This window comes from Pseudophryne corroboree, chromosome 6, assembly GCF_028390025.1.
Source record: "Pseudophryne corroboree isolate aPseCor3 chromosome 6, aPseCor3.hap2, whole genome shotgun sequence".
NCBI lineage: Eukaryota > Metazoa > Chordata > Amphibia > Anura > Myobatrachidae > Pseudophryne > Pseudophryne corroboree.
In genome coordinates, this window is record NC_086449.1 from 714,771,488 (window position 1) to 714,797,575 (window position 26,088).

At 46.1% G+C, this 26,088-nt stretch overlaps 1 protein-coding gene across 4 annotated transcripts in view; it reads left to right on the forward strand.

Moving 5' to 3' along the window:
- The window catches only part of LARP1 (La ribonucleoprotein 1, translational regulator), a 145,287-nt gene that overhangs the window by 28,049 nt on the left and 91,150 nt on the right, over positions 1-26,088 (forward strand). For all 4 annotated transcript variants that reach the window (XM_063928359.1, XM_063928360.1, XM_063928361.1 and 1 more), the window contains exon 2: positions 23,072-23,133. In XM_063928359.1, coding sequence (XP_063784429.1) covers positions 23,072-23,133 — 62 coding nt within the window. The remainder of the gene's footprint in view (positions 1-23,071; positions 23,134-26,088) is intronic.

Consider the following 26,088-nt stretch of genomic DNA (forward strand, 5'->3'; position numbering starts at 1 on the left):
GTTTGTTTCCTGCGCATGACTCGTAATAAGGTAAGACTCCAGAAGGAACACTAGAACAGTGGCGTTCTTTTGTGTAGTTTGTCTTTTGAATTACCTGACAATGAAATCCCATAATTGTCTTGCTTTCTCTCCCTGAAAGCCTTTTCATTTAAAAGACTAATTTCCATTGCGCTCATTCCCAGGAGTGAAAGCGTTACTGTGATGCAGAATCGTTGCGTCTTGTCATAAAGATGATCCGGGTACTGTGCTGCATGACAAGTGATGTGGAATTGTACACCTCGGGAGGGTGCAAGCAGAAAGCTGCAATAAGTGCAGCCTTGTGGCTGGTTGCACTGGACTAAAAGGCCCAGTGCACACCCAGGCCTAACTCATGCAGGAGTAGCCACAAGTACAGTAGTTGGTCCTGCTGCAGTGTTTCTTAGCAGCAGTCCCCCTGCGCCCCCAACAGCTGATGGTTTTTTGGATTCTTTGATGTTTTTTCGGAATCGGCAGTTATCCAACTGGTTCCTCTCACAGAAATCATCAAAATATAAGCTGTTACGATGGCATGAGGATGGTCATTAAGTAGCAGTGGGTCACACAATAGTAAAAAAAAAATGTATAAGTTGACTTGGCCAAAAGTGTTTTGTAGGAAAATTGGAAGTGTTATAATGCGGAAATTACTGGTGGCAGATTTAGGGGGTATTCAATTGGTTTCCGGCAATTTCGGACCTATGGAATTTACCCCCCTCCCACTGCATAGTTTGTTGCGGGCCATTTTCGCCAATGCCTTTAAACTTTTTTCATTTTAGTGCAAAGGCATTAGCCAAAAATGCCTCAAAATCATCAGTGTTACGCTCCTGTCAAATGTTTCGCCTAGGTGAAAAAACGTCCCTGCTATTGCATAGGGCAAATCCCCATTAGCTCTAAAAAAGGCGAATAAATGACACTAATTGAATACTCCCCTTAATTAACAGCAAGCAAACACTAGAATGGCTTTCAGGATATGTTTAAACTCGTGTCTTAATTTAGTCTGCCCACTAATGTGATTAGTATGATATTTTAAATGTACCGAGTGAATGAAAACTGATACGTTACTTGGTATCAAGTTGTTTTTGGTCACCCATAGTTGCGGTCTGAAGTGAACTGTTTAGTAGGTTGTTCCGATGGGTGCCCATTAGTTCTGCTCACACCCTCCTGAGGTGACAAGCGGAATATCAACCAAAGTCGGGCTTGGCCGCCCAAACTGCCATTTCTCCGGCAGGGTACACAGGTTATCCACAGGATAACAATGGGATATGATGGAGCGATAGCGGATTGGCACCAAACAATCACAAGCTTTCAATCCTCCCAGGATGTAACGGGCCCGTCCATATATCACTGGCTCAGGCAAATCAGTTTTTCTCTATCGTCCTAAGTGGATGCTGGGGTTCCTGAAAGGACCATGGGGAATAGCGGCTCCGCAGGAGACAGGGCACAAAAAAGTAAAGCTTTTACCAGATCAGGTGGTGTGCACTGGCTCCTCCCCCTATGACCCTCCTCCAGACTCCAGTTAGATTTTGTGCCCGAACGAGAAGGGTGCAATCTAGGTGGCTCTCCTAAAGAGCTGCTTAGAGAAAGTTTAGCTTAGGTTTTTTACTTTACAGTGAGTCCTGCTGGCAACAGGATCACTGCAACGAGGGACTTAGGGGAGAAGTAGTGAACTCACCTGCGTGCAGAGTGGATTTGCTGCTTGGCTACTGGACACTAGCTCCAGAGGGACGATCACAGGTACAGCCTGGATGGTCACCGGAGCCGCGCCGCCGGCCCCCTTGCAGATGCTGAAGAGAGAAGAGGTCCAAAATCGGCGGCTGAAGACTCCTGAGTCTTCATAAAGGTAGCGCACAGCACTGCAGCTGTGCGCCATTTTCCTCTCAGCACACTTCACACAACAGTCACTGAGGGTGCAGAGCGCTGGGGGGGGCGCTCTGAGAGGCAAATAAAAACCTTATTAGAGGCAAAAAATACCTCACATATAGCCCACAGAGGCTATATGGAGATATTTAACCCCTGCCTAACTTCAAAAATAGCGGGAGACGAGCCCGCCGTAAAAGGGGCGGGGCCTATCTCCTCAGCACACAGCGCCATTTTCTCTCACAGAAAAGCTGGAGAGAAGGCTCCCAGGCTCTCCCCTGCACTGCACTACAGAAACAGGGTTAAAACAGAGAGGGGGGGCACTGATTTTGGCGATATTGTATATATATAAAAGATGCTATAAGGGAGAAACACTTATATAAGGTTGTCCCTATATAATTATAGCGTTTTTGGTGTGTGCTGGCAGACTCTCCCTCTGTCTCCCCAAAGGGCTAGTGGGTCCTGTCCTCTGTCAGAGCATTCCCGGTGTGTGTGCTGTGTGTCGGTACGTGTGTGTCGACATGTATGAGGACGATGTTGGTGAGGAGGCGGAGAAATTGCCTGTAATGGTGATGTCACTCTCTAGGGAGTCGACACCGGAATGGATGGCTTATTTAGAGAATTACGTGAGAATGTCAACACGCTGCAAGGTCGGTTGACGACATGAGACGGCCGACAATCTATTAGGACCGGTCCAGGCGTCTCAGAAACACCGTCAGGGGTTTTTAAAAAACGCCCATTTACCTCAGTCGGTCGACACAGACACAGACACGGACACTGAATACAGTGTCGACGGTGAATAAACAAACGTATTTCTCATTAGGGCCACACGTTAAGGGCAATGAAGGAGGTGTTACGTGTTTCTGATACTACAAGTACCACAAGAAAGGGTATTATGTGGGAGTGGAAAAAACTACCTGTAGTTTTTCCTGAATCAGATAAAATAAAATGAAGTGTGTGATGATGCGTAGGGTTACCCCGATAGCAAATATTGGCGTTATACCCTTTCCCGCCAGAAATTAGGGTACGTTGGGAAACACCCCTTAGGGTGATAAGGCGCTCACACGCTTATCAAGTGGCGTTACCGTCTCCAGATACGGCCGCCCTCAAGGAGCCAGCTGATAGGAAGCTGGAAAAATATCCTAAAAAGTATATACACACATACGGTGGTTATACTGCGACCAGCGATCGCCATCAGCCTGGAGATGCAGTGCTGGGTTGGCTTGGTCGGATTCCCTGACTGAAAATATTTTATTCATGTAGAGCATTTAATAGGATGCATTCTATATATATGTATGTGAGATGCACAGAGGGATATTTGCTCTCTGGCATCAAGATAAGTGCGTTGTCCATATCTCCCAGAAGATGTCAGGGACACGACAGTGGTCAGGTGATACAGATCCCATACGGCAGATGGAAGTATTGCTGTATAAAGGGAAGGAGTTATTTGGGGGTCGGTCCATCGGACCTGGGGACCACAGCAACAGCTGGGAAATCCAACCTTTTTTACCCCAAGTTACATCTCAGCTAAAAAAGACACCGTCTTTTCAGCCTCAATCTTTCCTTTCCCATGAGGGCATGCAGGCAAAAGGCCAGTCATATCTGCCCAGACATAGAGGTAAGGGAAGTAGACTGCAGCAGGCAGCCCTTTCCCAGGAAAAGAAGCCCTCCACCGCGTCTGCCAAGTCCTCAGCATGACGCTGGGGCCGTGCAAGCGGACTCAAGGTGGGGGGGTAGTCTCAAGAGTCTCAGGGCGCAGTGGGATCACTCGCAAGTTGACCCCTAGATCGTACGAGTATTATCCCAGGGGTAAAGATTGGAGAGTCGAGACATCTTCTCCTCGCAGGTTCCTGAAGTCTGCTTTACCAACGGCTCCCTCCGACAGGGAGGCAGCATTGGAAACAATTCACAAGCTGTATATCCAGCAGGTGATAATCAAAGTACCCCTCCTACGACAAGGAAAAGGGTATTATTTTTCCACACTATATTGTGGTACTGAAGCCAGACGGCTTGGTGACACATAGTCTAAATCTAAAATGTTTTGAACACTTACATAAAAGGTTCAAATCGAGATAAAGTCACTCAGAGCAGTGATAGCGAACCGGAAAAAAGGGGACTATATGGTGTCCCTGGACATCAAGGATTACCTCCATGTCCAAATTTTGTCCTTCTCATCAAGGGTACCTCTGGTTCGTGGTACAGAACTGTCAATATCAGTTTCAGACGATGCCGTTTGAATTATCCACGGCACCCCGGGCCTTTTTACCAAGGTAATGGCCGAAAAGATGTTTCTTCAAAGAAAAAAGGCATCTAAATTATCCCTTACTTGCACGACCTAAAAAGGGCAAGTTCCAGAGAACAGTTGGAGGTCGGAAGAGCACTATCTAAAGTAGTTCTTCGACGGCACGACTGGATTCTAAATATTCCAAGAATCGCAGCTGTTTTCCGACGATACGTCTGCTGTTCCTAGGGATGATTCTGGACACGGTTCAGAAAAAGGTTTTTCTTCCCGAGGAAAAAGCCAAGGAGTTATCCGACCTGTCAGGAACCTCCTAAAACCAGGAAAGGTGTCTGTACATCAATGCACAAGAGTCCTGGGAAAAATGGTGGCTTTTTACGAAGCAATTCCATTCGGCAGATTCCATGCAAGAATTTTCCAAAGGGATCTGTTGGACAAATGGTCAGGGTCGCATCCTCAGATGCACCTGCGAATAACCCTGTCGCCAAGGACAAGGGTATATCTTCTGTGGTGGTTGCAAAAGGCTCATCTATTGGAGGGCCGCAGATTCGGCATACAGGATTTGATCCTGGTGACCACGGACGCCAGCCTGAGAGGTTGGGGAGCAGTCACACAAGGAAGAAACTTCCAGGGGGTATGGACGAACCTGGAAAAGTCTCTTCACATAAACATTCTGGTACTAAGAGCAATCCAAAATGCTCTAAGCCAGGCGGAACCACTCCTGCAAGGAAAACCGGTGTTGATTCAGTCGGACAACATCACGGCGGTCGCCCATGTAAACAGACAGGGCGGCACAAGAAGCAGGAGTGCAATGGCAGAAGCTGCCAAGATTCTTCGCTGGGCGGAGAATCACGTAATAGCACTGTCAGCAGTGTTCTTCCCGGGCGTGGACAACTGGGAAGCAGACTTCCTCAGCAGACACGATATTCACCCGGGAGAGGGGGGTCTTCATCCAGAAGTCTTCCACATGCTAATAAACTGTTGGGAAAGACCAATGGTAGACATGATGGCGTCTCGCCTCAACAAGAAACTGGACAAGTATTGCGCCAGGTCAAGAGATCCACAGGCAATAGCTGTGGACGCACTGGTAACACCTTGGGTGTACAAATCAGTATATGTGTTTCCTCCTCTGCCTCTCATACCAAAGGTATTGAAGATTATACGGTGAGGAGGAGTAAGAACAATACTAGTGGCTCCGGATTGGCCAAGAAGGACTTGGTACCCGGAACTTCAAGAGTTGGTCACGGACGACCCGTGCCCTCTACTTCTGAGAAGGGACCTGCTACAACAGGGTCCCTGTCTCTTTCAAGACTTACCGCGGCTGCGTTTGATGAACGCCAGATCCTAAAAGGGAAAGGCATTCCAGAAGAAGTCATTCCTACCTTGATTAAGGCAAGGAAGGAAGTCACCGCGAAACATTATCACCGCATTTGGCGAAAATATGTCGCGTGGTGCGAGGATCGGAGTGTTCCGACGGAGGAATTTCAACTGGGTCGTTTCCTACATTTCCTACAATCAGGATTGTCTATGGGTCTCAAATTGAGATCTATTAAGGTTCAAATTTCGGCCCTGTCAATATTCTTCCAAAAAGAATTGGCCTCAGTTCCTGAGGTACAGACTTTTGTTAAAGGAGTACTGCATATACAGCCTCCTGTGGTGCCTCCGGTGGCACCGTGGGATCTAAATGTAGTTTTAGATTTCCTCAAATCCCATTGGTTTGAACCATTGAAAAAGGTGGATTTTAAATATCTCACATGGAAAGTGACTATGTTACTGGCCCTGGCTTCCGCCAGGAGAGTATCTGAATTGGCGGCTTTATCTTATAAAAGCCCTTATCTAATCTTCCATTCGGATAGGGCAGAACTGAGGACTCGTCCGCATTTTCTCCCTAAGGTGGTATCAGCGTTTCACCTGAACCAACCTATTGTGGTGCCTGCGGCCACTGGCGACTTGGAGGACTCCAAGTTGTTGGACGTTGTCAGAGCCTTAAAAATATACATTTCAAGGACGGCTGAAGTCAGAAAATCTGACTCGCTGTTGATACTATATGCACCCAACAAGTTGGGTGCCCCTGCTTCTAAGCAGACGATTGCTCGTTGGATTTGTAACACAATTCAACTTGCTCATTCTGTGGCAGGCCTGCCACAGCCTAAATCTGTTAAGGCCCATTCCACAAGGAAGGTGGGCTCATCTTGGGCGGCTGCCCGAGGGGTCTCGGCATTACAATTCTGTCGAGCAGCTACGTGGTCGGGGGAAAACACGTTTGTAAAATTCTACAAATTTGATACCCTGGCAAAAGAGGACTTGGAATTCTCTCATTCGGTGCTGCAGAGTCATCCGCACTCTCCCGCCCGTTTGGGAGCTTTGGTATAATCCCCATGGTCCTTTCAGGAACCCCAGCATCCACTTAGGACGATAGAGAAAATAAGAATTTACTTACCGATAATTCTATTTCTCGGAGTCCGTAGTGGATGCTGGGCGCCCATCCCAAGTGCGGATTATCTGCAATACTGTACATAGTTATTGTTAACAAATTCGGGTTATATTGTTAAGGAGCCATCTTTAAGAGGCTCTTTCTGTTATCATACTGTTAACTGGGTTTAGATCACAAGTTGTACGGTGTGATTGGTGTGGCTGGTATGAGTCTTACCCGGGATTCAAATTGCCTCCCTTATTGTGTACGCTCGTCCGGGCACAGTACCTAACTGGAGTCTGGAGGAGGGTCATAGGGGGAGGAGCCAGTGCACACCACCTGATCTGGTAAAAGCTTTACTTTTTTGTGCCCTGTCTCCTGCGGAGCCGCTATTCCCCATGGTCCTTTCAGGAACCCCAGCATCCACTACGGACTCCGAGAAATAGAATTATCGGTAAGTAAATTCTTATTTTTTTGTTTGGTGCGGCAGGAGCCGGACCATGGTCAGAGGACTGCTGTTTTTGGCAGCCCTAAGCTTTCTTTATTTTTATAGTCTTACTACGTTTTCTGAGTGATCTTTCCTAACAGCGTCTTACACGCATATTGGAAAGAGTCGCTCCAACAACTCTCCGCCGGGTCGCAACAACGCTTACCCACGGTACTGGTGCTGTCTCGACAGGCGTCTATGTCGGATGTTACTAGCAGGTCCAGCAGACATTACCAGGCTGTGGCCGGAGCACGGGGAGAAGGTAAGGCATCGGTTCCACTTAAAAGGGGAATCCAGACACAGCCGCTCTGTTTGGGAGTAGACTACCAAACAGTAGCTGGCGCGCCACCACCACGGGTGCTCTAGCACTAGGCCTTAGGGATCATAAAGCACCAGGAGTAGTAGGAGGCTGCGATCCCTAGGGTTGATTTCAGTGGTGGGGAGTCAGAAGCTCTCCTGGTCGCCCCTCCCCCCAGTTCATGACCAGTTTCCGTCGGTCTCCCACCATGAACTGAATGCCTCACTTCCGTCTCAGACACTACCACGAGGGGTTCTCTGTCGCAGCGTAGCCGCTGCGTCTGTATACACTAAGCACTACCGCTAAGAGATCCGGTTGCAGTACAGGCGTCTGTATGACCGGTGCGTCTGCATGCGTCTGTGTCCACTAAAAGTTCCTGGAGCGGCAGTGTACACTAGTAGCCATTTCAGGAGTGCGCCCAGTAGTTTGCACTGGTTGAGGCCATTTACAGATTTAAAGCCAGTGCATTCTGGGTGCCTGCTGCACTTGCGCTCATCTGCGGAGCAATTAAATATTGCCTGTCGGTCATCATTACCTTACACACACCCGAAAACAGTTGAATTTCCACTTAATGCCTTAATGTGGCGCATTGACCTGCCAAATGGGGCAAAAGATGTAAACCCATATGTGATGGTCCAATTGCGTAATGTGTGAAGAAGTGTTGGTGAATAATTATACGTTTTTGTATAGGGTGATGGGAAGGGTTAAACATAATGTTAGAAAGTGTCTACTACACTTTGCCGGCTGTAGGGATCCCGGTGCCCAGCATACCAGCACCGGGATCCCGACCGCCAGAATGCCGGCAGCGGGGCGAGCGCAAGAAAGACCCTTGTGGGCTCGCTGAAACTTTCATGATACCTGCGAGAGAATCACATGGATTTTAATCAAGCGAGAAGCATTAGTTCTCAGATATGAGAGTAGAGTGTGAGCTGTCTCCCTGGGATTGGCTTGGCTCACTGCCTGCTATACTATGGAGGATTAGTCGTTCTTCCCAGCTAGCAGAGGTCGTCATGTGCAGCCAGGAGCGACAGCAAATAGCTGCTCTCTTGTGCCTGTTCTCTAACTGCAATGTTCCTTCTTTTAATGAATGTTTTCCCACACCCCATGGCTGTTTCATGGCTGTTATATTGCTGTTACTGCAGTCTGCATTTTGCTAGATTCATCATTGGTTGCTGTCAGTAAATACACCCCCCACCCCCCTTCCCTGCATGTTTTCTGGATTTCTTGTCAGGAGAAAAAGTGCATTAATGGCTTAATCTAAATTATCAACATAAGCTACTTATTTCCCGTAATTCTGTGAAATCATCTATGCGCGCACTGCTGTGGAGTGTCAAGAAACCTGTCCCTAAAGTCCCTTCCTTCTGGGCTTGTTTCACTAAATGCAAGTGGGTGCACAGCTTACCTGGCCCCTAGATTTTTCAGATCATGCTTGATTTCATTGTTATTTTGTTCGCCCATGCCAGAGGGCTACTTTGTAACATTGGGGCCCATATTCAGTTGTGTTATTGCTCCTAATCGTCCGTCTAAAGTGACAGATTGCGTGCCTATATTCAATTGATCTATTATATCGCCCTTACAGCAACCACAGAGGTCAAGTTTAACACGACCAAAGTGCTGGCCATGATCGTAAAAAGGGAATTATGGGCGCCGAAACGGGTCACTTTTTGCGCATGTCAGCCCATTCTCCTCCCCCCCCCCCCCCCCCCCCTTGCTGAAATGCAGTCATGTCGCCTGAATGAAGCTACAATTCAATAGCTCCGTTTGGTACCATCTAGTGACTGCCGGCAAGAAAAACTATTTAATCTCCCCCTGGGTATCAACAGTGTTGCATGCCAGTGGTTCTCCAGTGTTCAAGTACTCCCAACACGGCATGTTTTTCAGGGATTTCTTCCTATGGAAGCAGGTGGGTTAATTAAGGACTCTGCAAAATCGATAAACTTACCTGCGCATTTGTAAATACATCCAGAAAACATGATCTGTTGGGGGTACTTGGGGACTGGAGTTGGGGACCGCTGTTGTATGCTGAGCACATTCTGGCGAGAATGAGGCCTGTAATTTGATTAGGCTTCTCATGTCCATTAAACCTCCCTTGTTGCGTTCAAAACTCTGTTCGAACGCATTCTTATTTTATGGAAAGATTGTATACAACGTCTATTTTAGTGTGTAGTATATTTATTTTATCATTAACTCTGGCATCCAAGCAGTATCAGCAACCTCCCCCACTGCCCCAAATACTGCCAGAGACGGGTGTATTTTATGAACTGATCAAGTAAAAAATACTGACCTTGTAGTTCTGTAATGTCGGGAATAGTGCAAACTCAAAGTTAATTAGTTTGCATTACTTGCAAATTGATGGATGTTCCATAAATCCAAGGTGAAATGTAATTGTGATTATACACAAACTTCAAAAGGGGAAATGCATTGTCCAATACTTTCCCGCGAACAAGGAGCTATGCTAAAGGTGCTAGTGATATTGGGTGTGGGAAGATTTAAAGGGGTCTGTTTACAAAACCTTGGAGAGATAAAGTACCAGCCAATAAGCTCCTAACTACCGTGTTACAGTCTAGGGCTAGATACGTCGTCGCTTTGAGAGTGATAAAATTGAGAGAGAAACAGCCAACCAGCTCCTATCTGCCATTTTTCCAACAAAGCCTGTAGCATGGTATTTAGGACTTGATTGGCTGGTACTATAATTCTCTCTCCATTTTTTTGCTCCAAGTGATGACACATCTAGCCCTATGTTTGAAGAATGACGGGAACTGGTTGGTTGGTACTTCAGGGCAGATTTAACAAGTGATAAGAATATCACTGGTTGTTAAAGCTGCCCCTTTATCTCCATTCACTTTATCTCTCTCCAAGGCTTAGTACATATGGAGGAAATTAATTGTTATCCCTGCAGCTGACCCTCCTGCGCACTTGGTGTACCTATTCAATTGTTGGCTCCTTTCGAGCGTGACCAGCTGCCGGTGATGGCATTTTAGCTCAAACCCCCCTGGGGGTGGAGAGCTGAAATGTGAGCGAAGTAACCTGTTTGGGCACCCAAACAGCACTTTAAGCATTCACACCCATTTACGTTGCTAAACCCAACACTAATGGGTGTGATCTGCGTGTTAACAAGCATCAATTGAATATCGCCCCTGTAGTCTCCTGCAAATTTAGACGGGAGATCGGGCGGTGATAAGACCCCAAAGTACTAATCAGTCGGTTTCTGTCATTTTTCAAGCACTGCCTGTACAATGACAAGTACTGGTACTTTATCTATATCCACTTTATCTGCATCTCCAAGGTTTGACACATCTCCCCCTGGGAGTGATGCACATGGCTTAACATCTGAGTGTTGTGGTGGCTGAAGACACCAAGCAAATGTGGTCTTCTGTGGACATGATATTTCAGGCTTTCGGGTAGGAATCCAGTTGGGTAGAATGATTGCTGCACAGGGAGGCGGCAATGTTACAGATTTTAATATTTATATCCGTAAATTCATGTGATTTATTTTGTACCTTTTGTAGGACTATTCAGAAACACATTTTTTTAAAAAGAACAGCTGGAGATCCACAAAAGGCCTATCTGTACATACCGGAGTTTGGGTTCTGCGCTAGGTTTACCCTTCACTTGTGTATCTGCAGAGAGGTTCTAGAGTTTTGTAACACAAGTTTGTCACCTGTACCTGTTAGATGTCATCTCTCCAAAGCCTAATGTTTACATGTAACCTGCTGTCACAGGAGCGGTGTTGTGTGGGGAGAAGGGCTGCACCATGAAATTCCATTAATCTCCTCTTAAATATAGCTTAGACCTTGACCAAAGTCACAGCTAGAAAGCATTCACGCTGTAAAGAGAAAAAAAAAACATTATTCATTTTGTATTTTTTTATTTATCTTTTTGTTACAGAAGCTGGGAGAAAAATCTTTTGTTGACTCAGGTGCTGGTTTTCAGGGTCACTCCTCCTGTGTAAGGAGCTGTCACTTTTCCAGCTACCTTTTAAAATAGCTTCTCCTTAAAAAGCCGTTTTAGTTTGAGAGTCCTCCAATGTATTTGAGACACGTTTCCCTCATTATAGGTGACTTTTCCGGGTGGTGACTGTTCAGGTGGAAGCTTTTATCTCTTATTTGTGCACAGAAGTTAAATGCAAGTGATTAACCCTTTAACTGAACGTACAGTTCTTGTACCTGTTCCCCTCAAATTATTTGGGGATGTCTGTAATTTTCTTTGACACCCTTTGCCAGTTAATAGTGTGTGGGGTATTTGGCACTTTTTGGTTCCATTGTGGGGTATTTAATTGTTGTCCCGATTGGATGAGATTACCGCAGATGCCCATTATTTCTGCTCACCACCTCCTGAGGTAGTGAGCAGACGTGCAAGCAGTCTGGCTTTTGGGTGCGTTTTACCAGCACACCCACTTGTATTGTGCATAACATACGGGAAAAAGCAGTGGGCATCCAGTTATGTGTGCCAACCGTCATGATCAAGTTCAGTGTAAAGGGATGATAGGCCACGAGTGTGGGCACAAAAACTATTTTGTCGCTCCCATAGTATCCTCCGTAGCACCACGTGATGCTTAATATGGGTCCATTCTATAAACATGTTTTTAAATTATACAGGGCACACTACCTTTAGTAACATTGATGCCATTGAGCTGTAATATAAAATTGAAGTTTTCCGTGAGATACTGATGCAACTTCAGACACGACCTAACCCTCCAGTAAATTAATGAATTTATTTTTCTTTTTAAAGACTGACTTGGAGCCTGATTTATTAACACACGGTTTGTTAAAGCCACTGATCATCGAAAGCTTTGACCGATGGATTTAGAACGGCAATGGAATTAGATATTAAAACTGCCTTGTTTAGTCTCTCTTGGCCTCATAAGGGATACTTGGATTTTATAGAGACACCTGACCTGCACATAGCGGTGCTTTTAAACAAAGGTCCTGCTTAATATAATAAAAATTAAGCATTTATATGGTGTTGATTAATAATATTTAAGATGGTATACAGTTCGTGGCACTGAGCGCGAATTGCCAGTTTTTACTATTTTCATTCCAACACCTGGCGAACACCAAGATTTCTGAATGCCCCAGAACTCATAGAAGTGTGCTGGATTACGTGGGATGGTATTGTACCGGAATGCTGCTACGCACAGTTACACATCGAGAGCTGAGAATTGATGGCAGCTGAGCGTTACATTATTTAAAATTTTTTTTTAAAAATGCAGCGTTAATCGAATAGCACCGGAAATTAGCACATTGTTATGTTGAAGGCCGGTACTCGCAGACTAAACAGGGTGTTTTGTCACAAGAACCGGCATTCTCCGACTTAAGTGCCCAGCACGAAGCTGTTTCTACTGCGCTAAGGGTAGAAAACAGCACTGCTCCACCACTTTTGTCGGATTTCTGCTCGCACGGCCGGAGGGGTGCGATGATAAAGCCTCTTATCGGGTGTCATCGTGCTGAATTGAATAGCACCGGGATATATAGATCTAATAGATCTAATTCTTTGCGCTATTCAAGCCACATTGAATTGACCCCTATAAAAGCAAAATAAACGAAAATCCATTTTACATATAACCCATTTTCTCTATCGTCCTAGTGGATGCTGGGGTTCCTGAAAGGACCATGGGGAATAGCGGCTCCGCAGGAGACAGGGCACAAAAAGTAAAGCTTTAGGATCAGGTGGTGTGCACTGGCTCCTCCCCCTATGACCCTCCTCCAAGCCTCAGTTAGATTTTTGTGCCCGGCCGAGAAGGGTGCAATCTAGGTGGCTCTCCTAAAGAGCTGCTTAGAAAAGTTTAGCTTAGGTTTTTTATTTTACAGTGAGTCCTGCTGGCAACAGGATCACTGCAACGAGGGACTTAGGGGAGAAGAAGTGAACTCACCTGCGTGCAGGATGGATTGGCTTCTTTGGCTACTGGACATTAGCTCCAGAGGGACGATCACAGGTACAGCCTGGATGGTCACCGGAGCCTCGCCGCCGGCCCCCTTGCAGATGCTGAAAAGAGAAGAAGGTCCAGAATCGGCGGCAGAAGACTCCTCAGTCTTCTTAAGGTAGCGCACAGCACTGCAGCTGTGCGCCATTGCTCTCAGCACACTTCACACAGCAGTCACTGAGGGTGCAGGGCGCTGGGAGGGGGGCGCCCTGGGAGGCAATGTAAACCTATTTTTTGGCAAAAAATACCTCACATATAGCCTCCGGGGGCTATATGGAGATATTTAACCCCTGCCAGAATCCGTTGAAGAGCGGGAGACGAGCCCGCCGAAAAAGGGGCGGGGCCTATCTCCTCAGCACACAGCGCCATTTTCCCTCACAGAAAGGCTGGAGGGAAGGCTCCCAGGCTCTCCCCTGCACTGCACTACAGAAACAGGGTTAAAACAGAGAGGGGGGGCACTAATTTGGCGTTAGAAATATATAAAAAGATGCTATAAGGGAAAACACTTATATAAGGTTGTCCCTATATAATTATAGCGTTTTTTGGTGTGTGCTGGCAAACTCTCCCTCTGTCTCTCCAAAGGGCTAGTGGGTCCTGTCCTCTATCAGAGCATTCCCTGTGTGTGTGCTGTGTGTCGGTACGTGTGTCGACATGTATGAGGACGATGTTGGTGAGGAGGCGGAGCAATTGCCTGTAATGGTGATGTCACTCTCTAGGGAGTCGACACCGGAATGGATGGCTTATTTAGGGAATTACGTGATAATGTCAACACGCTGCAAGGTCGGTTGACGACATGAGACGGCCGACAAACAATTAGTACCGGTCCAGACGTCTCAAAAACACCGTCAGGGGTTTTAAAACGCCCGTTTACCTTAGTCGGTCGACACAGACACGGACACTGAATCCAGTGTCGACGGTGAATAAACAAACGTATTCCTTATTAGGGCCACACGTTAAGGGCAATGAAGGAGGGGTTACATATTTCTGATACTACAAGTACCACAAAAGAGGGTATTATGTGGGATGTGAAAAAACTACCTGTAGTTTTTCCTGAATCAGATAAATTAAATGAAGTGTGTGATGATGCGTGGGTTCCCCCCGATAGAAAATTATTGGCGGTATACCCTTCCCCGCCAGAAGTTAGGGCGCGTTGGGAAACACCCCTTAGGGTGGATAAGGCGCTCACACGCTTATCAAAACAAGTGGCGGTACCGTCTATATATAGGGCCGTCCTCAAGGAACCAGCTGACAGGAGGCTGGAAAATATCATATAAAAGTATATACACACATACTGGTGTTATACTGCGACCAGCGATCGCCTCAGCCTGGATGTGCAGAGCTGGGGTGGCTTGGTCGGATTCCCTGACTAAAAATATTGATACCCTTGACAGGGACAGTATTTTATTGACTATAGAGCATTTAAAGGATGCATTTCTATATATGCGAGATGCACAGAGGGATATTTGCACTCTGGCATCAAGAGTAAGTGCGATGTCCATATCTGCCAGAAGATGTTTATGGACACGACAGTGGTCAGGTGATGCAGATTCCAAACGGCACAAAGGTGTATTGCCGTATAAAGGAAGAGGAGTTATTTGGGGTCGGTCCATCGGACCTGGTGGCCACGGCAACTGCTGGAAAATCCACCGTTTTTACCCTAAGTCACATCTCTGCAGAAAAAGACACCGTCTTTTCAGCCTCCGTCCTTTCGTCCCTATAAGAGTCATATTTGCCCAGGGATAGAGGAAAGGGAAGAAGACTGCAGCAGGCAGCCCATTCCCAGGAACAGAAGCCTTCCACCGCTTCTGCCAAGCTCTCAGCATGACGCTGGGACCGTACAGGACCCTTGGATCCTACAAGTAGTATCCCAGGGGTACAGATTGGAATGTCGAAACGTTTCCCCCTCGCAGGCTCCTGAAGTCTGCTTTACCAAGGTCTCCCTCCGACAAGGAGGCAGTATGGAAAAAAATTCACAAGCTGTATTCCCAGCAGGTGATAATCAAATTACCCCTCCTACAACAAGGAAAGGGGTATTATTCCACACTATATTGTGGTACTGAAGCCAGAAGGCTAGGTGAGACCTATTCTAAATCTAAAAAATTTGAACACTTACAAAGGTTCAAAGCAAGAGGGAGTCACTCAGAGCAGTGATAACGAACCAGGAAGAAGGGGACTATATAGTGTCCCGGGACATCAGGGATGCTTACCTCCATGTCCCAAATTTGCCCTTCTCACTAAGGGTACCTCAGGTTCGTGGTATAGAACTGTCACTATCAGTTTCAGACGCTGCCGTTTGGATTGTCCACGGCACCCCGGGTCTTTACCAAGGTAATGGCCGAAATGATGATTCTTCTTCGAAGAAAAGGCGTCTTAAATTACCCCTTACTTGGACGATCTCCTGATAAGGGCAAAGTCCAGGGAACAGTTGGAGGTCGGAGTAGCACTATCTCAGATACTGCTACAACAGCACGGGTGGATTCTAAATATTCCAAAATCGCAGCTGATCCTGACGACACGTCTGCTGTGCCTAGGGATGATTCTGGACACAGTCCAGAAAAAGGTGTTTCTCCCGGAAGAGAAAGCCAGGGAGTTATCCGAGCTAGTCAAGAACCTCCTAAAACCAGGAAAAGTGTCAGTGCATCATTGCACAAGGGTCCTGGTAAAAATGGTGGCTTCCTACGAAGCAATTCCATTCGGCAGATTTCACGCAAGAACTTTTCAGTGGGATCTGCTGGACAAATGGTCCGGATCGCATCTTCAGATGCATCAGCGGATAACCCTATATCCAAGGACAAGGGTGTCTCTCCTGTGGTGGTTACAGAGTGCTCATCTTCTAGAGGGCCGCAGATTCGGCATTCAGGATTGGATGCTGGTGACCACGGAGGCCAGCCCGAGAGGCTGGGGAGCAGTCACACAAGGAAAAAATTTCCAGGGAGTGTGATCAAGTCTGGAGACTTTTCTCCACATAAATATACTGGAGCTAAGGGTAAATTTATAATGCTCTAAGCTTAGCAAGACCTCTGCTTCAAGGTCAGCCGGTATTGATCCAGTGGGAAAAACATCACGGCAGTCGCCCACGTAAACAGACAGGGCGGCACAAGAAGCAGGAGGGCAAGGGCAAAAACTGCAAGGACTTTTCGCTGGGCGGAAAATCATGTGATAGCACTGTCAGCAGTGTTTCATTCCGGGAGTGGAAACTGGGAAGCAGACTTCCTCAGCAGGCACGACCTCCACCCGGGAGAGTGGAAACTTCATCGGGAAGTTTTTCCACATGATTGTGAACCGTTGGGAAATACCAAGGTGGACATGATGGCGTCCCGTCTGAACAAAAAACGGGACAGGTATTGCGCCAGGTCAAGAGACCCTCAGGCAATAGCTGTGGACGTTCTGGTAACACCGTGGGTGTACCAGTCGGTGTATGTGTTCCCTACTCTGCTTCTCATACCTAAGGTACTGAGAATTATAAGACGTAGAGGAGTAAGAACTATACTCATGGCTCCGGATTGGCCAAGAAGGACTTGGTACCCGGAACTTCAAGAGATGCTCACAGAGGACTTATGGCCTCTGCCGCTAAGAAGGGACTTGCTTCAGCAAGTACCATGTCTGTTCCAAGACTTACCGCAGCTGCGTTTGACGGCATGGCGGTGGAACGCCGGATCCTAAGGGAAAAAGGCATTCCGGAAGAGGTCATTCCTACCCTGGTCAAAGCCAGGAAGGAGGTGACCGCACAACATTATCACCACATGTGGCGAAAATATGTTGCGTGGTGTGAGGCCAGGAAGGCCCCACGAAGAAATTTCAACTCGGTCGATTCCTGCATTTCCTGCAAACAGGAGTGTCTATGGGCCTCAAATTGGGGCCCATTAAGGTTCAAATTTCGGCCCTGTCGATTTTCTTCCAAAAAGAATTGGCTTCAGTTCCTGAAGTCCAGAAGTTTGTCAAGGGAGTATTGCATATACAACCCCCTTTTGTGCCTCCAGTGGCACTGTGGGATCTCAACGTAGTTCTGGGATTCCTCAAATCACATTGGTTTAAAACCAGTCAAATCTGTGGATTTGAAGCATCTCACATGAAAAGTGACCATGCTCTTGGCCCTGGCCTGGGCCAGGCGAGTGTCAAATTGGTGCTTTTTTTTCTCAAAAAAGCCCATATCTGTTTGTCCATTCGGACAGGGCAGAGCTGCGGACTCGTCCCCAGTTCTCTCCCTAAGTTGGTGTCAGTGTTTCACCTGAACCAGCTTATTGTGGTGCCTTGCGCCTACTAGGGACTTGGAGGACTCCAAGTTGCTGGATGTTGTCAGGGCCCTGAAAGTATAGGTTCCAGGACGGCTGGAGTCAGGAAAACTGACTTGCTGTTGTCCTGTATGCACCCAACAAACTGGGTGCTCTTGCTTCTAAGCAGACTATTGCTAGTTGGATGTGTAATACAATTCAGCTTGCACATTCTGTGGCAGGCCTGCCACAGCCAAAATATGTAAATGCCCATTCCACAAGGAAGGTGGGCTCATCTTGGGCGGCTGCCCGAGGGGTCTCGGCATTACAACTTTGCCGAGCTGCTACTTGGTCAGGGGCAAACACGTTTGCAAAATTCTACAAATTTGATACCCTGGCTGAGGAGGACCTGGAGTTCTCTCATTCGGTGCTGCAGAGTCATCCGCACTCTCCCGCCCGTTTGGGAGCTTTGGTATAATCCCCATGGTCCTTTCAGGAACCCCAGCATCCACTAGGACGATAGAGAAAATAAGAATTTACTTACCGATAATTCTATTTCTCGGAGTCCGTAGTGGATGCTGGGCGCCCATCCCAAGTGCGGATTATCTGCATTACTTGTACATAGTTACAAAAAATCGGGTTATTATTGTTGTGAGCCATCTTTCAGAGGCTCCGCTGTTATCATACTGTTAACTGGGTTCAGATCACAGGTTGTACAGTGTGATTGGTGTGGCTGGTATGAGTCTTACCCGGGATTCAAAATCCTTCCTTATTGTGTACGCTCGTCCGGGCACAGTATCCTAACTGAGGCTTGGAGGAGGGTCATAGGGGGAGGAGCCAGTGCACACCACCTGATCCTAAAGCTTTACTTTTTGTGCCCTGTCTCCTGCGGAGCCGCTATTCCCCATGGTCCTTTCAGGAACCCCAGCATCCACTACGGACTCCGAGAAATAGAATTATCGGTAAGTAAATTCTTATTTTACCTAGATTTGTAAAAATAAAAATAAAGTGTAACTTTTGCACAGGAGGGGAACACTTACAAATTGAAAGCCTTTAGTTTTGAGACGCACATTTATTAAATGTACTAAAAGCTGTAAATGGCTGCTCTGATAAGGAATCTCTCCCATCTTTTAGCTGCAGGGCATGGAATAGCAGTACTGTCACAAGTGAGCGTGTGAGATAGATCACATGGGCTGATCCTGCTTTGTTCAACCCTCCCTGAGTTACTTTTTTTTTGCCTTACGGAAACGGATAAACCAGTCGTGGCCTGTGCATGCCATTACGTTCTGTATTAAGCCTGCATGTTTCGGTAGTTATTAGTCTCGGCAGTGCTCCTGTGCAAGAGTGCTCAGTGGCTGCTAGTCCTCCTCTATACTGCTGATCACTCCTTCCAGCCATGTGTGCTGCCGACCCGCCCCTGGCACTATCACACAGTGGATTGTCTGCAGGCCACGTCACACTATGAACTTATCCCATATGTTTTCTGAAGGACACCTTATCACCGAATATGCTGCAGGCGACCGATACACAGCCGGGCCTGTGCTGCGACAGTGTGCAGTGAAAGCCACACATGCATACACCTTCAGACAAAGTGCATGGTTTGAACATGCAAACTATGGCTAATGTGATGTGATTGGTAACCGTACACACTAATTTTATTATAAACTATTGTTTATTTTGTAATATTTTTGTACTTAATTTTGTATCTGATACTTTTTCTTATGTTATGAACTAGAATTCCTAGAAAGCTTGTGCCTCACTAATAGGGCAAATCAGGTAACCACAGGATATTTTGGTTTTCGTTACCGCCATAGACCTTTTTTATGAACATCATGGCTACTATGGAGGCCTGCAGCTAACTGAATCCCATCCTCTATTTTGGTAACTACAATACTCTGTTTGGAATGTATGTGGACAAATTAAGATTCATAAAATAAATATATTAGGGGGGTATCCAATTAACTGCAATAATGCAGCGGACATGAAAAACGGGGGATTTCGAGGTTTCTTTTTATTTTATTACTGATTTTTTTTTTTTTATAAATTTATATATTACCAGAATCCAATTACATTGTTTGAATAGCCACCATTTGTCTTCCGAAAATACATAGGGTCTGCGAAAAGCTGTGGTTGTATGTATTTTCGCTGATTTTATCGTGGGGAAAAAGTCTCATATCAGCAGTTTGGCTTTGCCCGCCTGAGGCATTCGAAACCAATCCTCAATGCGTGCCAGCATCGATGGATAAGTGCCAGCTATTGGGGCTAATAGAATAGCCCCCTTTGCGAACCAGTTATCCGCAGTAAATTACCACAGCCAATTGGATACCACTTTGTATAGGGCTGTATTGTAGGATAATGCTATTTATTTTTAGTCCTTGCAAAATTAACTTTGAGAATTAAGATTCCTGGTTGCCAACATTTGGTAAGTGCAGGCGTAACTTAGTGTTGCACTGCTGGATTTCCACCTGTTCGTAAAAGCAAAAAAAAAAAATTCTACTTTTTATATTACACAAAAATCTTTGGAGTTGCAGAACACCAATCCCTTAACTTTCCTAGTTTTCCTTTCCACTCTAGATTTCGCTGCTATGGTGGATGCTTTTTGGATGAGATTGGTGTAAAAGTAATTAATTGGTAATGTTGTAGAATTGAGCAAATAATTTAGAGGTTGCCGACAGTTCACCCTGTCATTTATCTCTGTTTTTTTTCACATAAGTATAGCTAATATCACCCCTTGGCTATAACTGTACAAAGGTGCTTGTGCCTTGTGAAGGACGTAGCACCAAGGTGAGAATTCAATTATTATGAACACGCGATGGAGCAATTCAGTTGCCCATTAATTCCAAATACATAGGGTTTAGTCGTGTGCAGTGGCTAAACCCCTCTTAAATACTGGTTAGGACACTCGGACAGACATTTGGCCACAGACTTTTCGCACAATTTTTCTCGTCACCTCAGGGGGCTGAGAGAAGAAAGTGTCCCCTCTGCAGCACCTGTGTACAGACAGCACTAATTGAATTGCTTTGTCGTTTGTTGGGGAAAAACATTTGAATCATCCCCTAAAAGTCTTCCTGTAGTGTTGGCTTATAATTTGGCCTGTAGAAAAGTTGTGCCAGTGTTTAGGTTCTGGCCTTATCCCAGGACCAGCATTTACTTCTTTGATTTTACTTTTGTTATCGGGAAGTAATCTGGATACTGGGTTAATGTTTCTTTGGCTGCACATGCCGGCTGCTTTGCTCAGAGGCAGCAGCTTTATGTACCATCTGGCAGACCCAGTCTTTCTTTGTACGAAATTATCTGGGTGTATAGTACAATATACCAAACTTTAGAGTCTATAATTGTAAAAAGGAGAAACCACAGATTATAGCACTTTTATAATCACCAGTCGGTTCACAGAACCAAACCGAATATATAATTTGAAAGAACCTCCTTACCATTCTGCCGGAGTGCTGTACCAACGAGCTAGGGGCAAAGCCCAAAGTCTCCCTCCATTTTGGCAAGCTCACAGAATGCCAAAGTCCACATAGGAATATTCAATTGCTGGAACAATTTTCTGATCTGCAATCAGTCAATAGGAGCAGTAAACCCTGGTTAGAAGGCTCTTAGGGGAGGATTCAATTGTTTTCCAAAGCAATTCAATTATTGCTCCATTTAGACGCTGTTAGTCGCGGGGTAGACCTTTTTCTCGCTGCCTCATGAGGTGTGAGAAGAAATGTGTGCAAAGTCCATTGTTTGGGCGCCCTAACCACTGCTTTAGACAGGTTTAGTTGCATTGTGTGGCCCTCTGACTTCAAGTGTGCAGCTGGCCTCCTGCTGTGTGTGACTCTGCAAAATGTAGGCAGTAATTGTGCCACACATTGGGTACCCACAGTAACTTTGTTATCTAGGCATCTTGATCATCACTAAGCTTTATTGAGTCAGTTTTTTGGTGCATTAATACACTGGACTGATCAACACTTTTGGCACAATATGTCCGACTACTAGCAGAATAACTCCCTCAAGTATGTTGCCTTTGAACGACGTTAAATCTGGTTGACTGGTGACCTAATCTGAGAGGATTATTATTTATTTATTTTTAAGTCAGTATGGTAAAAAAATAATAATAATTATATATATATAATATATATATATATATATATATATATATATATATATATATATATATATATATATATATAATGTCTTTTAGTGGCTAAACAGTTTACCTGATGACATTTACGGACTGTTTACCATTAAACACCTATAGCTATTTAGACCTCAGATGGGTGATACCAAGTGGGCTTAAATTGTATTTTCAGTTTGCATACCAAGGCCCAGATTTATCAAGCATTGGAGAGTGATAAATAGCACGGTGATAAAGTGAAAGCCTATCCGCTTCTAACTACCTTGTTACATGCGGGTTTTGAAAAATGACAGTTAGGAGCTGATTGGCTGTTAATTTTTCACCATGCAATTTATCACTCTCTCCCATCTGGCCTATGTTAGATTTTGTACTAATATGAGAGAATAGTATAATTAAATAAAGGAAATAGCCAGGTGTGCAGTGTGGGGGAACAATGTAATATTTTAAGCAATATTCTTTCAGGTTGGATGTTGGTGGTCTGTGTAATGCATACATACATTGTATCCTTGAAAGAAACAAACCTCCCCACCGCTCCCTGCTTTCTATATCACCAACAGTAAATAGCTTGAATTGGCTTTTATATATTTCCCGGTCCCTTGTGTTTAGGTGCATATTACTGTGCAATACGGAAATATGTGGCTATATATTTTGTGTTTTCATTTTTCGCGTGAAAGTGTTTTTTCTTTGCTAATCAATTCTTATGGGGGTCAATTCTATTCAGCGACCGTTAAATAGCGCCGGGAGTTAGCTCCCGGCACTATTCAATACAGCGCCAAGTGACACCAATTGTCGGGAATTATTCTCTCACCACCGGGGGATGAAAGAAGAAAACTGACAAAAGTGCTGCCGCGAGGCTGATTCTGTCGGGCCGCGCCGGGGAGTTGAGTCGGAGAATGCCCGTTCTCCCGACAATTCAGCTTGTTAAGTCGGCGAGAACGGGCCTTCGCCGACTTAACGTGAGCTGAATTGAATAGCGATGGGAGCTAATTCCCGGCGCTATTCAACTGTCGCTGAATAGAATTGACCCCCCATGGTCTTTCGTGTTCATTTGGTAACTAATATTTGGTTCATAGTAGAGCACTTAATTCTTAGGGGAGAATTCAATTGTTTTCTAGAGCCCACAGCTTGTCAGGCAATATTCAATTGTTTGTGCTGATGGACAGGAGTTTCTGGATCCCCATTACTTATTGCGCATTTCAACACTCATTGTGCGCACTGCGTTTGGGCGCCCAAAAGCCAGACCTTGGACTGGTTTTTGATTGCCACCATAGGAGGGTTGAGCAGAAATCATGCGCCCATCAGTGTAAACAATTGAATTGCTCCATTTAGATGAGAGCTGTAGCCGTGTGAAAAAAAAAAAAAAAGTAATGCCCATCACTATAGTTCTCTGTTGTCATTGCAAAGATAATGCTGGTGACTTTATAGTATGCTGATGAAGAATGAGGTTTTCTCCAATCTGTTAGTCTAAATGCATGGGTGTCATGGTTTTTCTTTTCTTTCTTTTTCAGACCCTCCTCTTCCTACCAAAGTGGTGAAAGCTGGTATTCCTAGGCCACGGCGAGGCAGCAAGGTAACCTCCATGTTCATTTTCAAAACCTTTTTTCTGCAGCGGGGTACACTGGGCTTCCGCAGGGAATAACATTGGGGTGTAAAGTTGGATCTTGATCCGAGGCACCAACAGGCTAAAGCTTTGACTGTTCCCAGGATGCACTGTACCGCCTCCTCTATAGCCCCACCTCCAGGCACTGGAGCTCAGTTTGTGAGTTGTCTGCAGTGCAGGTGGGGCTGCGCTAGGCAGCCCTGAAAAGATCTTTTTAGAAGACTCCAAGGGCCACAGCACTTTCTATGTCCTTATGACATGCTGTCCTGTGGCTCCATCACCTCCCTCAGCAGCGCTGCATACTCCCGCGGCCGAGTTCCCGGGTACTTGCAGCGGAGACGCACCGGTTTTCAGGCACACCACCGCTGTTGCTCTCCAGGATCGGGTGGCTGCACTAAAGGGAGGAGGTAAGAGGGTTCCCCCAGGTGAAACCCGCCGATAAATCGCGATTCGGTCCCGGGAGACGGGCCGCGCAGCTGGCGTGAACACTGTCACACTATATCCTACCCCACTATATCCACCAGGGCAAGGAGCACAGGTCGGATTTATTAAAATTTGTTTATAAAAGGCTCCACAGTACCCGGTGGTGAAGTCCAGCAGAGGGGATAAGGCGCTGACCTGTAGCTCCTCCCCCAGCCCCAGGCGTCATCTACTGCTGGTGTTCCCGCCCTGGAGCTGCAGTTCTCTCTACCTCACTCCCTGACTGAGATTTTGGCGCCATTACATAGCTGGGCTGATCTCCGGGACTGCTGGGCACGGTCTCCTCTGTAAATCCGCCTGTATCATCAGCGCTGTGCATTTACAGACACTTAAGTATTCTATATGTCATTTTAGACGGTGTTAGTTAAGAACAAGTGTACTGCTAGCTGAATATTTAGTACAAGTATTCTGTGATATACATCCAGTGTTTACTGTGCATTGTTATGCCTATATGTAATTTACTAGTCCAGTGCAGTTTTATTGTTTATATGTAATTCCTGCAGTGTACCTGTGACTGAGTGTGCCTGTAGCTGCTGTGTGGTTTTCTATTTCTCTAACGTCCTAAGTGGATGCTGGGGACTCCGTAAGGACCCTGGGGAATAGCGGCTCCGCAGGAGACTGGGCACATCTAAAGAAAGCTTTAGGACTAACTGGTGTGCACTGGCTCCTCCCCCTATGACCCTCCTCCAAGCCCCAGTTAGATTTCTGTGCCCGACGAGAAGGGTGCACACTAGGGGCTCTCCTGAGCTTCTTAGTGAAAGTTTTAGTTTAGGTTTGTTATTTTCAGTGAGACCTGCTGGCAACAGGCTCACTGCATCGAGGGACTAAGGGGAGAAGAAGCGAACTCACTGCGTGCAGAGTGGATTGGGCTTCTTGGCTACTGGACATTAGCTCCAGAGGGACGATCACAGGCCCAGCCTGGATGGGTCCCGGAGCCGCGCCGCCGGCCCCCTTACAGAGCCAGAAGAGCGAAGAGGTCCGGAAAAATCGGCGGCAGAAGACGTTCCTGTCTTCAATAAGGTAGCGCACAGCACTGCAGCTGTGCGCCATTGCTCTCAGCACACTTCATACTCCGGTCACTGAGGGTGCAGGGCGCTGGGGGGGGCGCCCTGAGACGCAATAAATCATGATAAAAATACCTTACATGGCAAAAAATACATCACATATAGCTCCTGGGCTATATGGATGCATTTAACCCCTGCCAGAATATACAGAAAAACGGGTGATAAGGCCGCCGAAAAGGGGGCGGAGCCTATCTCCTCAGCACACTGGCGCCATTTTCCCTCACAGCTCAGTTGGAGGGAAGCTCCCTGGCTCTTCCCTGCAGTCACTACACTACAGAAAGGGTTAAAAAAAAAGAGAGGGGGGCACTAATTAGGCGCAGTATTAGAACATACAGCAGCTATAAGGGGAAAAACACTTATATAAGGTTATCCCTGTGTATGTATATATATATATGTATATGTATATATATATATATATATATATATATATATATATATATATATATATATATATATATATATATATATATATATATAGCGCTTTGGTGTGTGCTGGCATACTCTCCCTCTGTCTCCCCAAATGGCTAGTGGGGTCCTGTCCTCTATCAGAGCATTCCCTGTGTGTGTGCTGTGTGTCGGTACGTTTGTGTCGACATGTATGAGGAGAAAAATGATGTGGAGACGGAGCAGAGTGTCTGTAACAGTGATGTCACCACCTAGGGGGTCGACACCTGAGTGGATGTACTGTTGAAAATTACGTGACAGTGTCGGCTCTGTATAAAAAAAAAAAAAAAACAGTGGTTGACATGAGACAGCCGGCTACTCAGCTTGTGCCTGTCCAGACGTCTCATAGGCCGTCAGGGGCTCTAAAGCGCCCGTTACCTCAGATGGCAGATACAGACGCCGACACGGATACTGACTCCTGTGTCGACGGTGAAGAGACAACCGTGATTTCCAGTAGGGCCACACGTTACATGATTGAGACAATGGAAAATGTTTTATACATTTCTGATAATACGAGTACCACCAAAAAGGGGTATTATGTTCGGTGAGGGAAAAACTACCTGTAGTTTTCCTGAATCTGAGAAATAAAATGTGTGATGATGCGTGGGTTTCCCCCCGATAACAATTGATAATTTCTTAAAAAGTATTGGCTGTATACCCTTTCCCGCCAGAGGTTAGGGTGCGTTGGGAAACACCCCCTAGGGGGGATAAGGCGCTCACACGCTTGTAAGAACAAGGGCTCTACCCTCTCATGAGATGGCCGCCCTTAAGGATCCTGCTGATAGAAAGCAGGAAGGTATCCAAAAATGTATTCACACACATACTGGTGTTATACTGCGACCAGCAATCGCCTCAGCCTGGAGGTGCAGTGCTGGGTTGGCATGGTCGGATTCCCTGACTGGAAATATTGATATCCTAGATAAGGATAGTATATTAT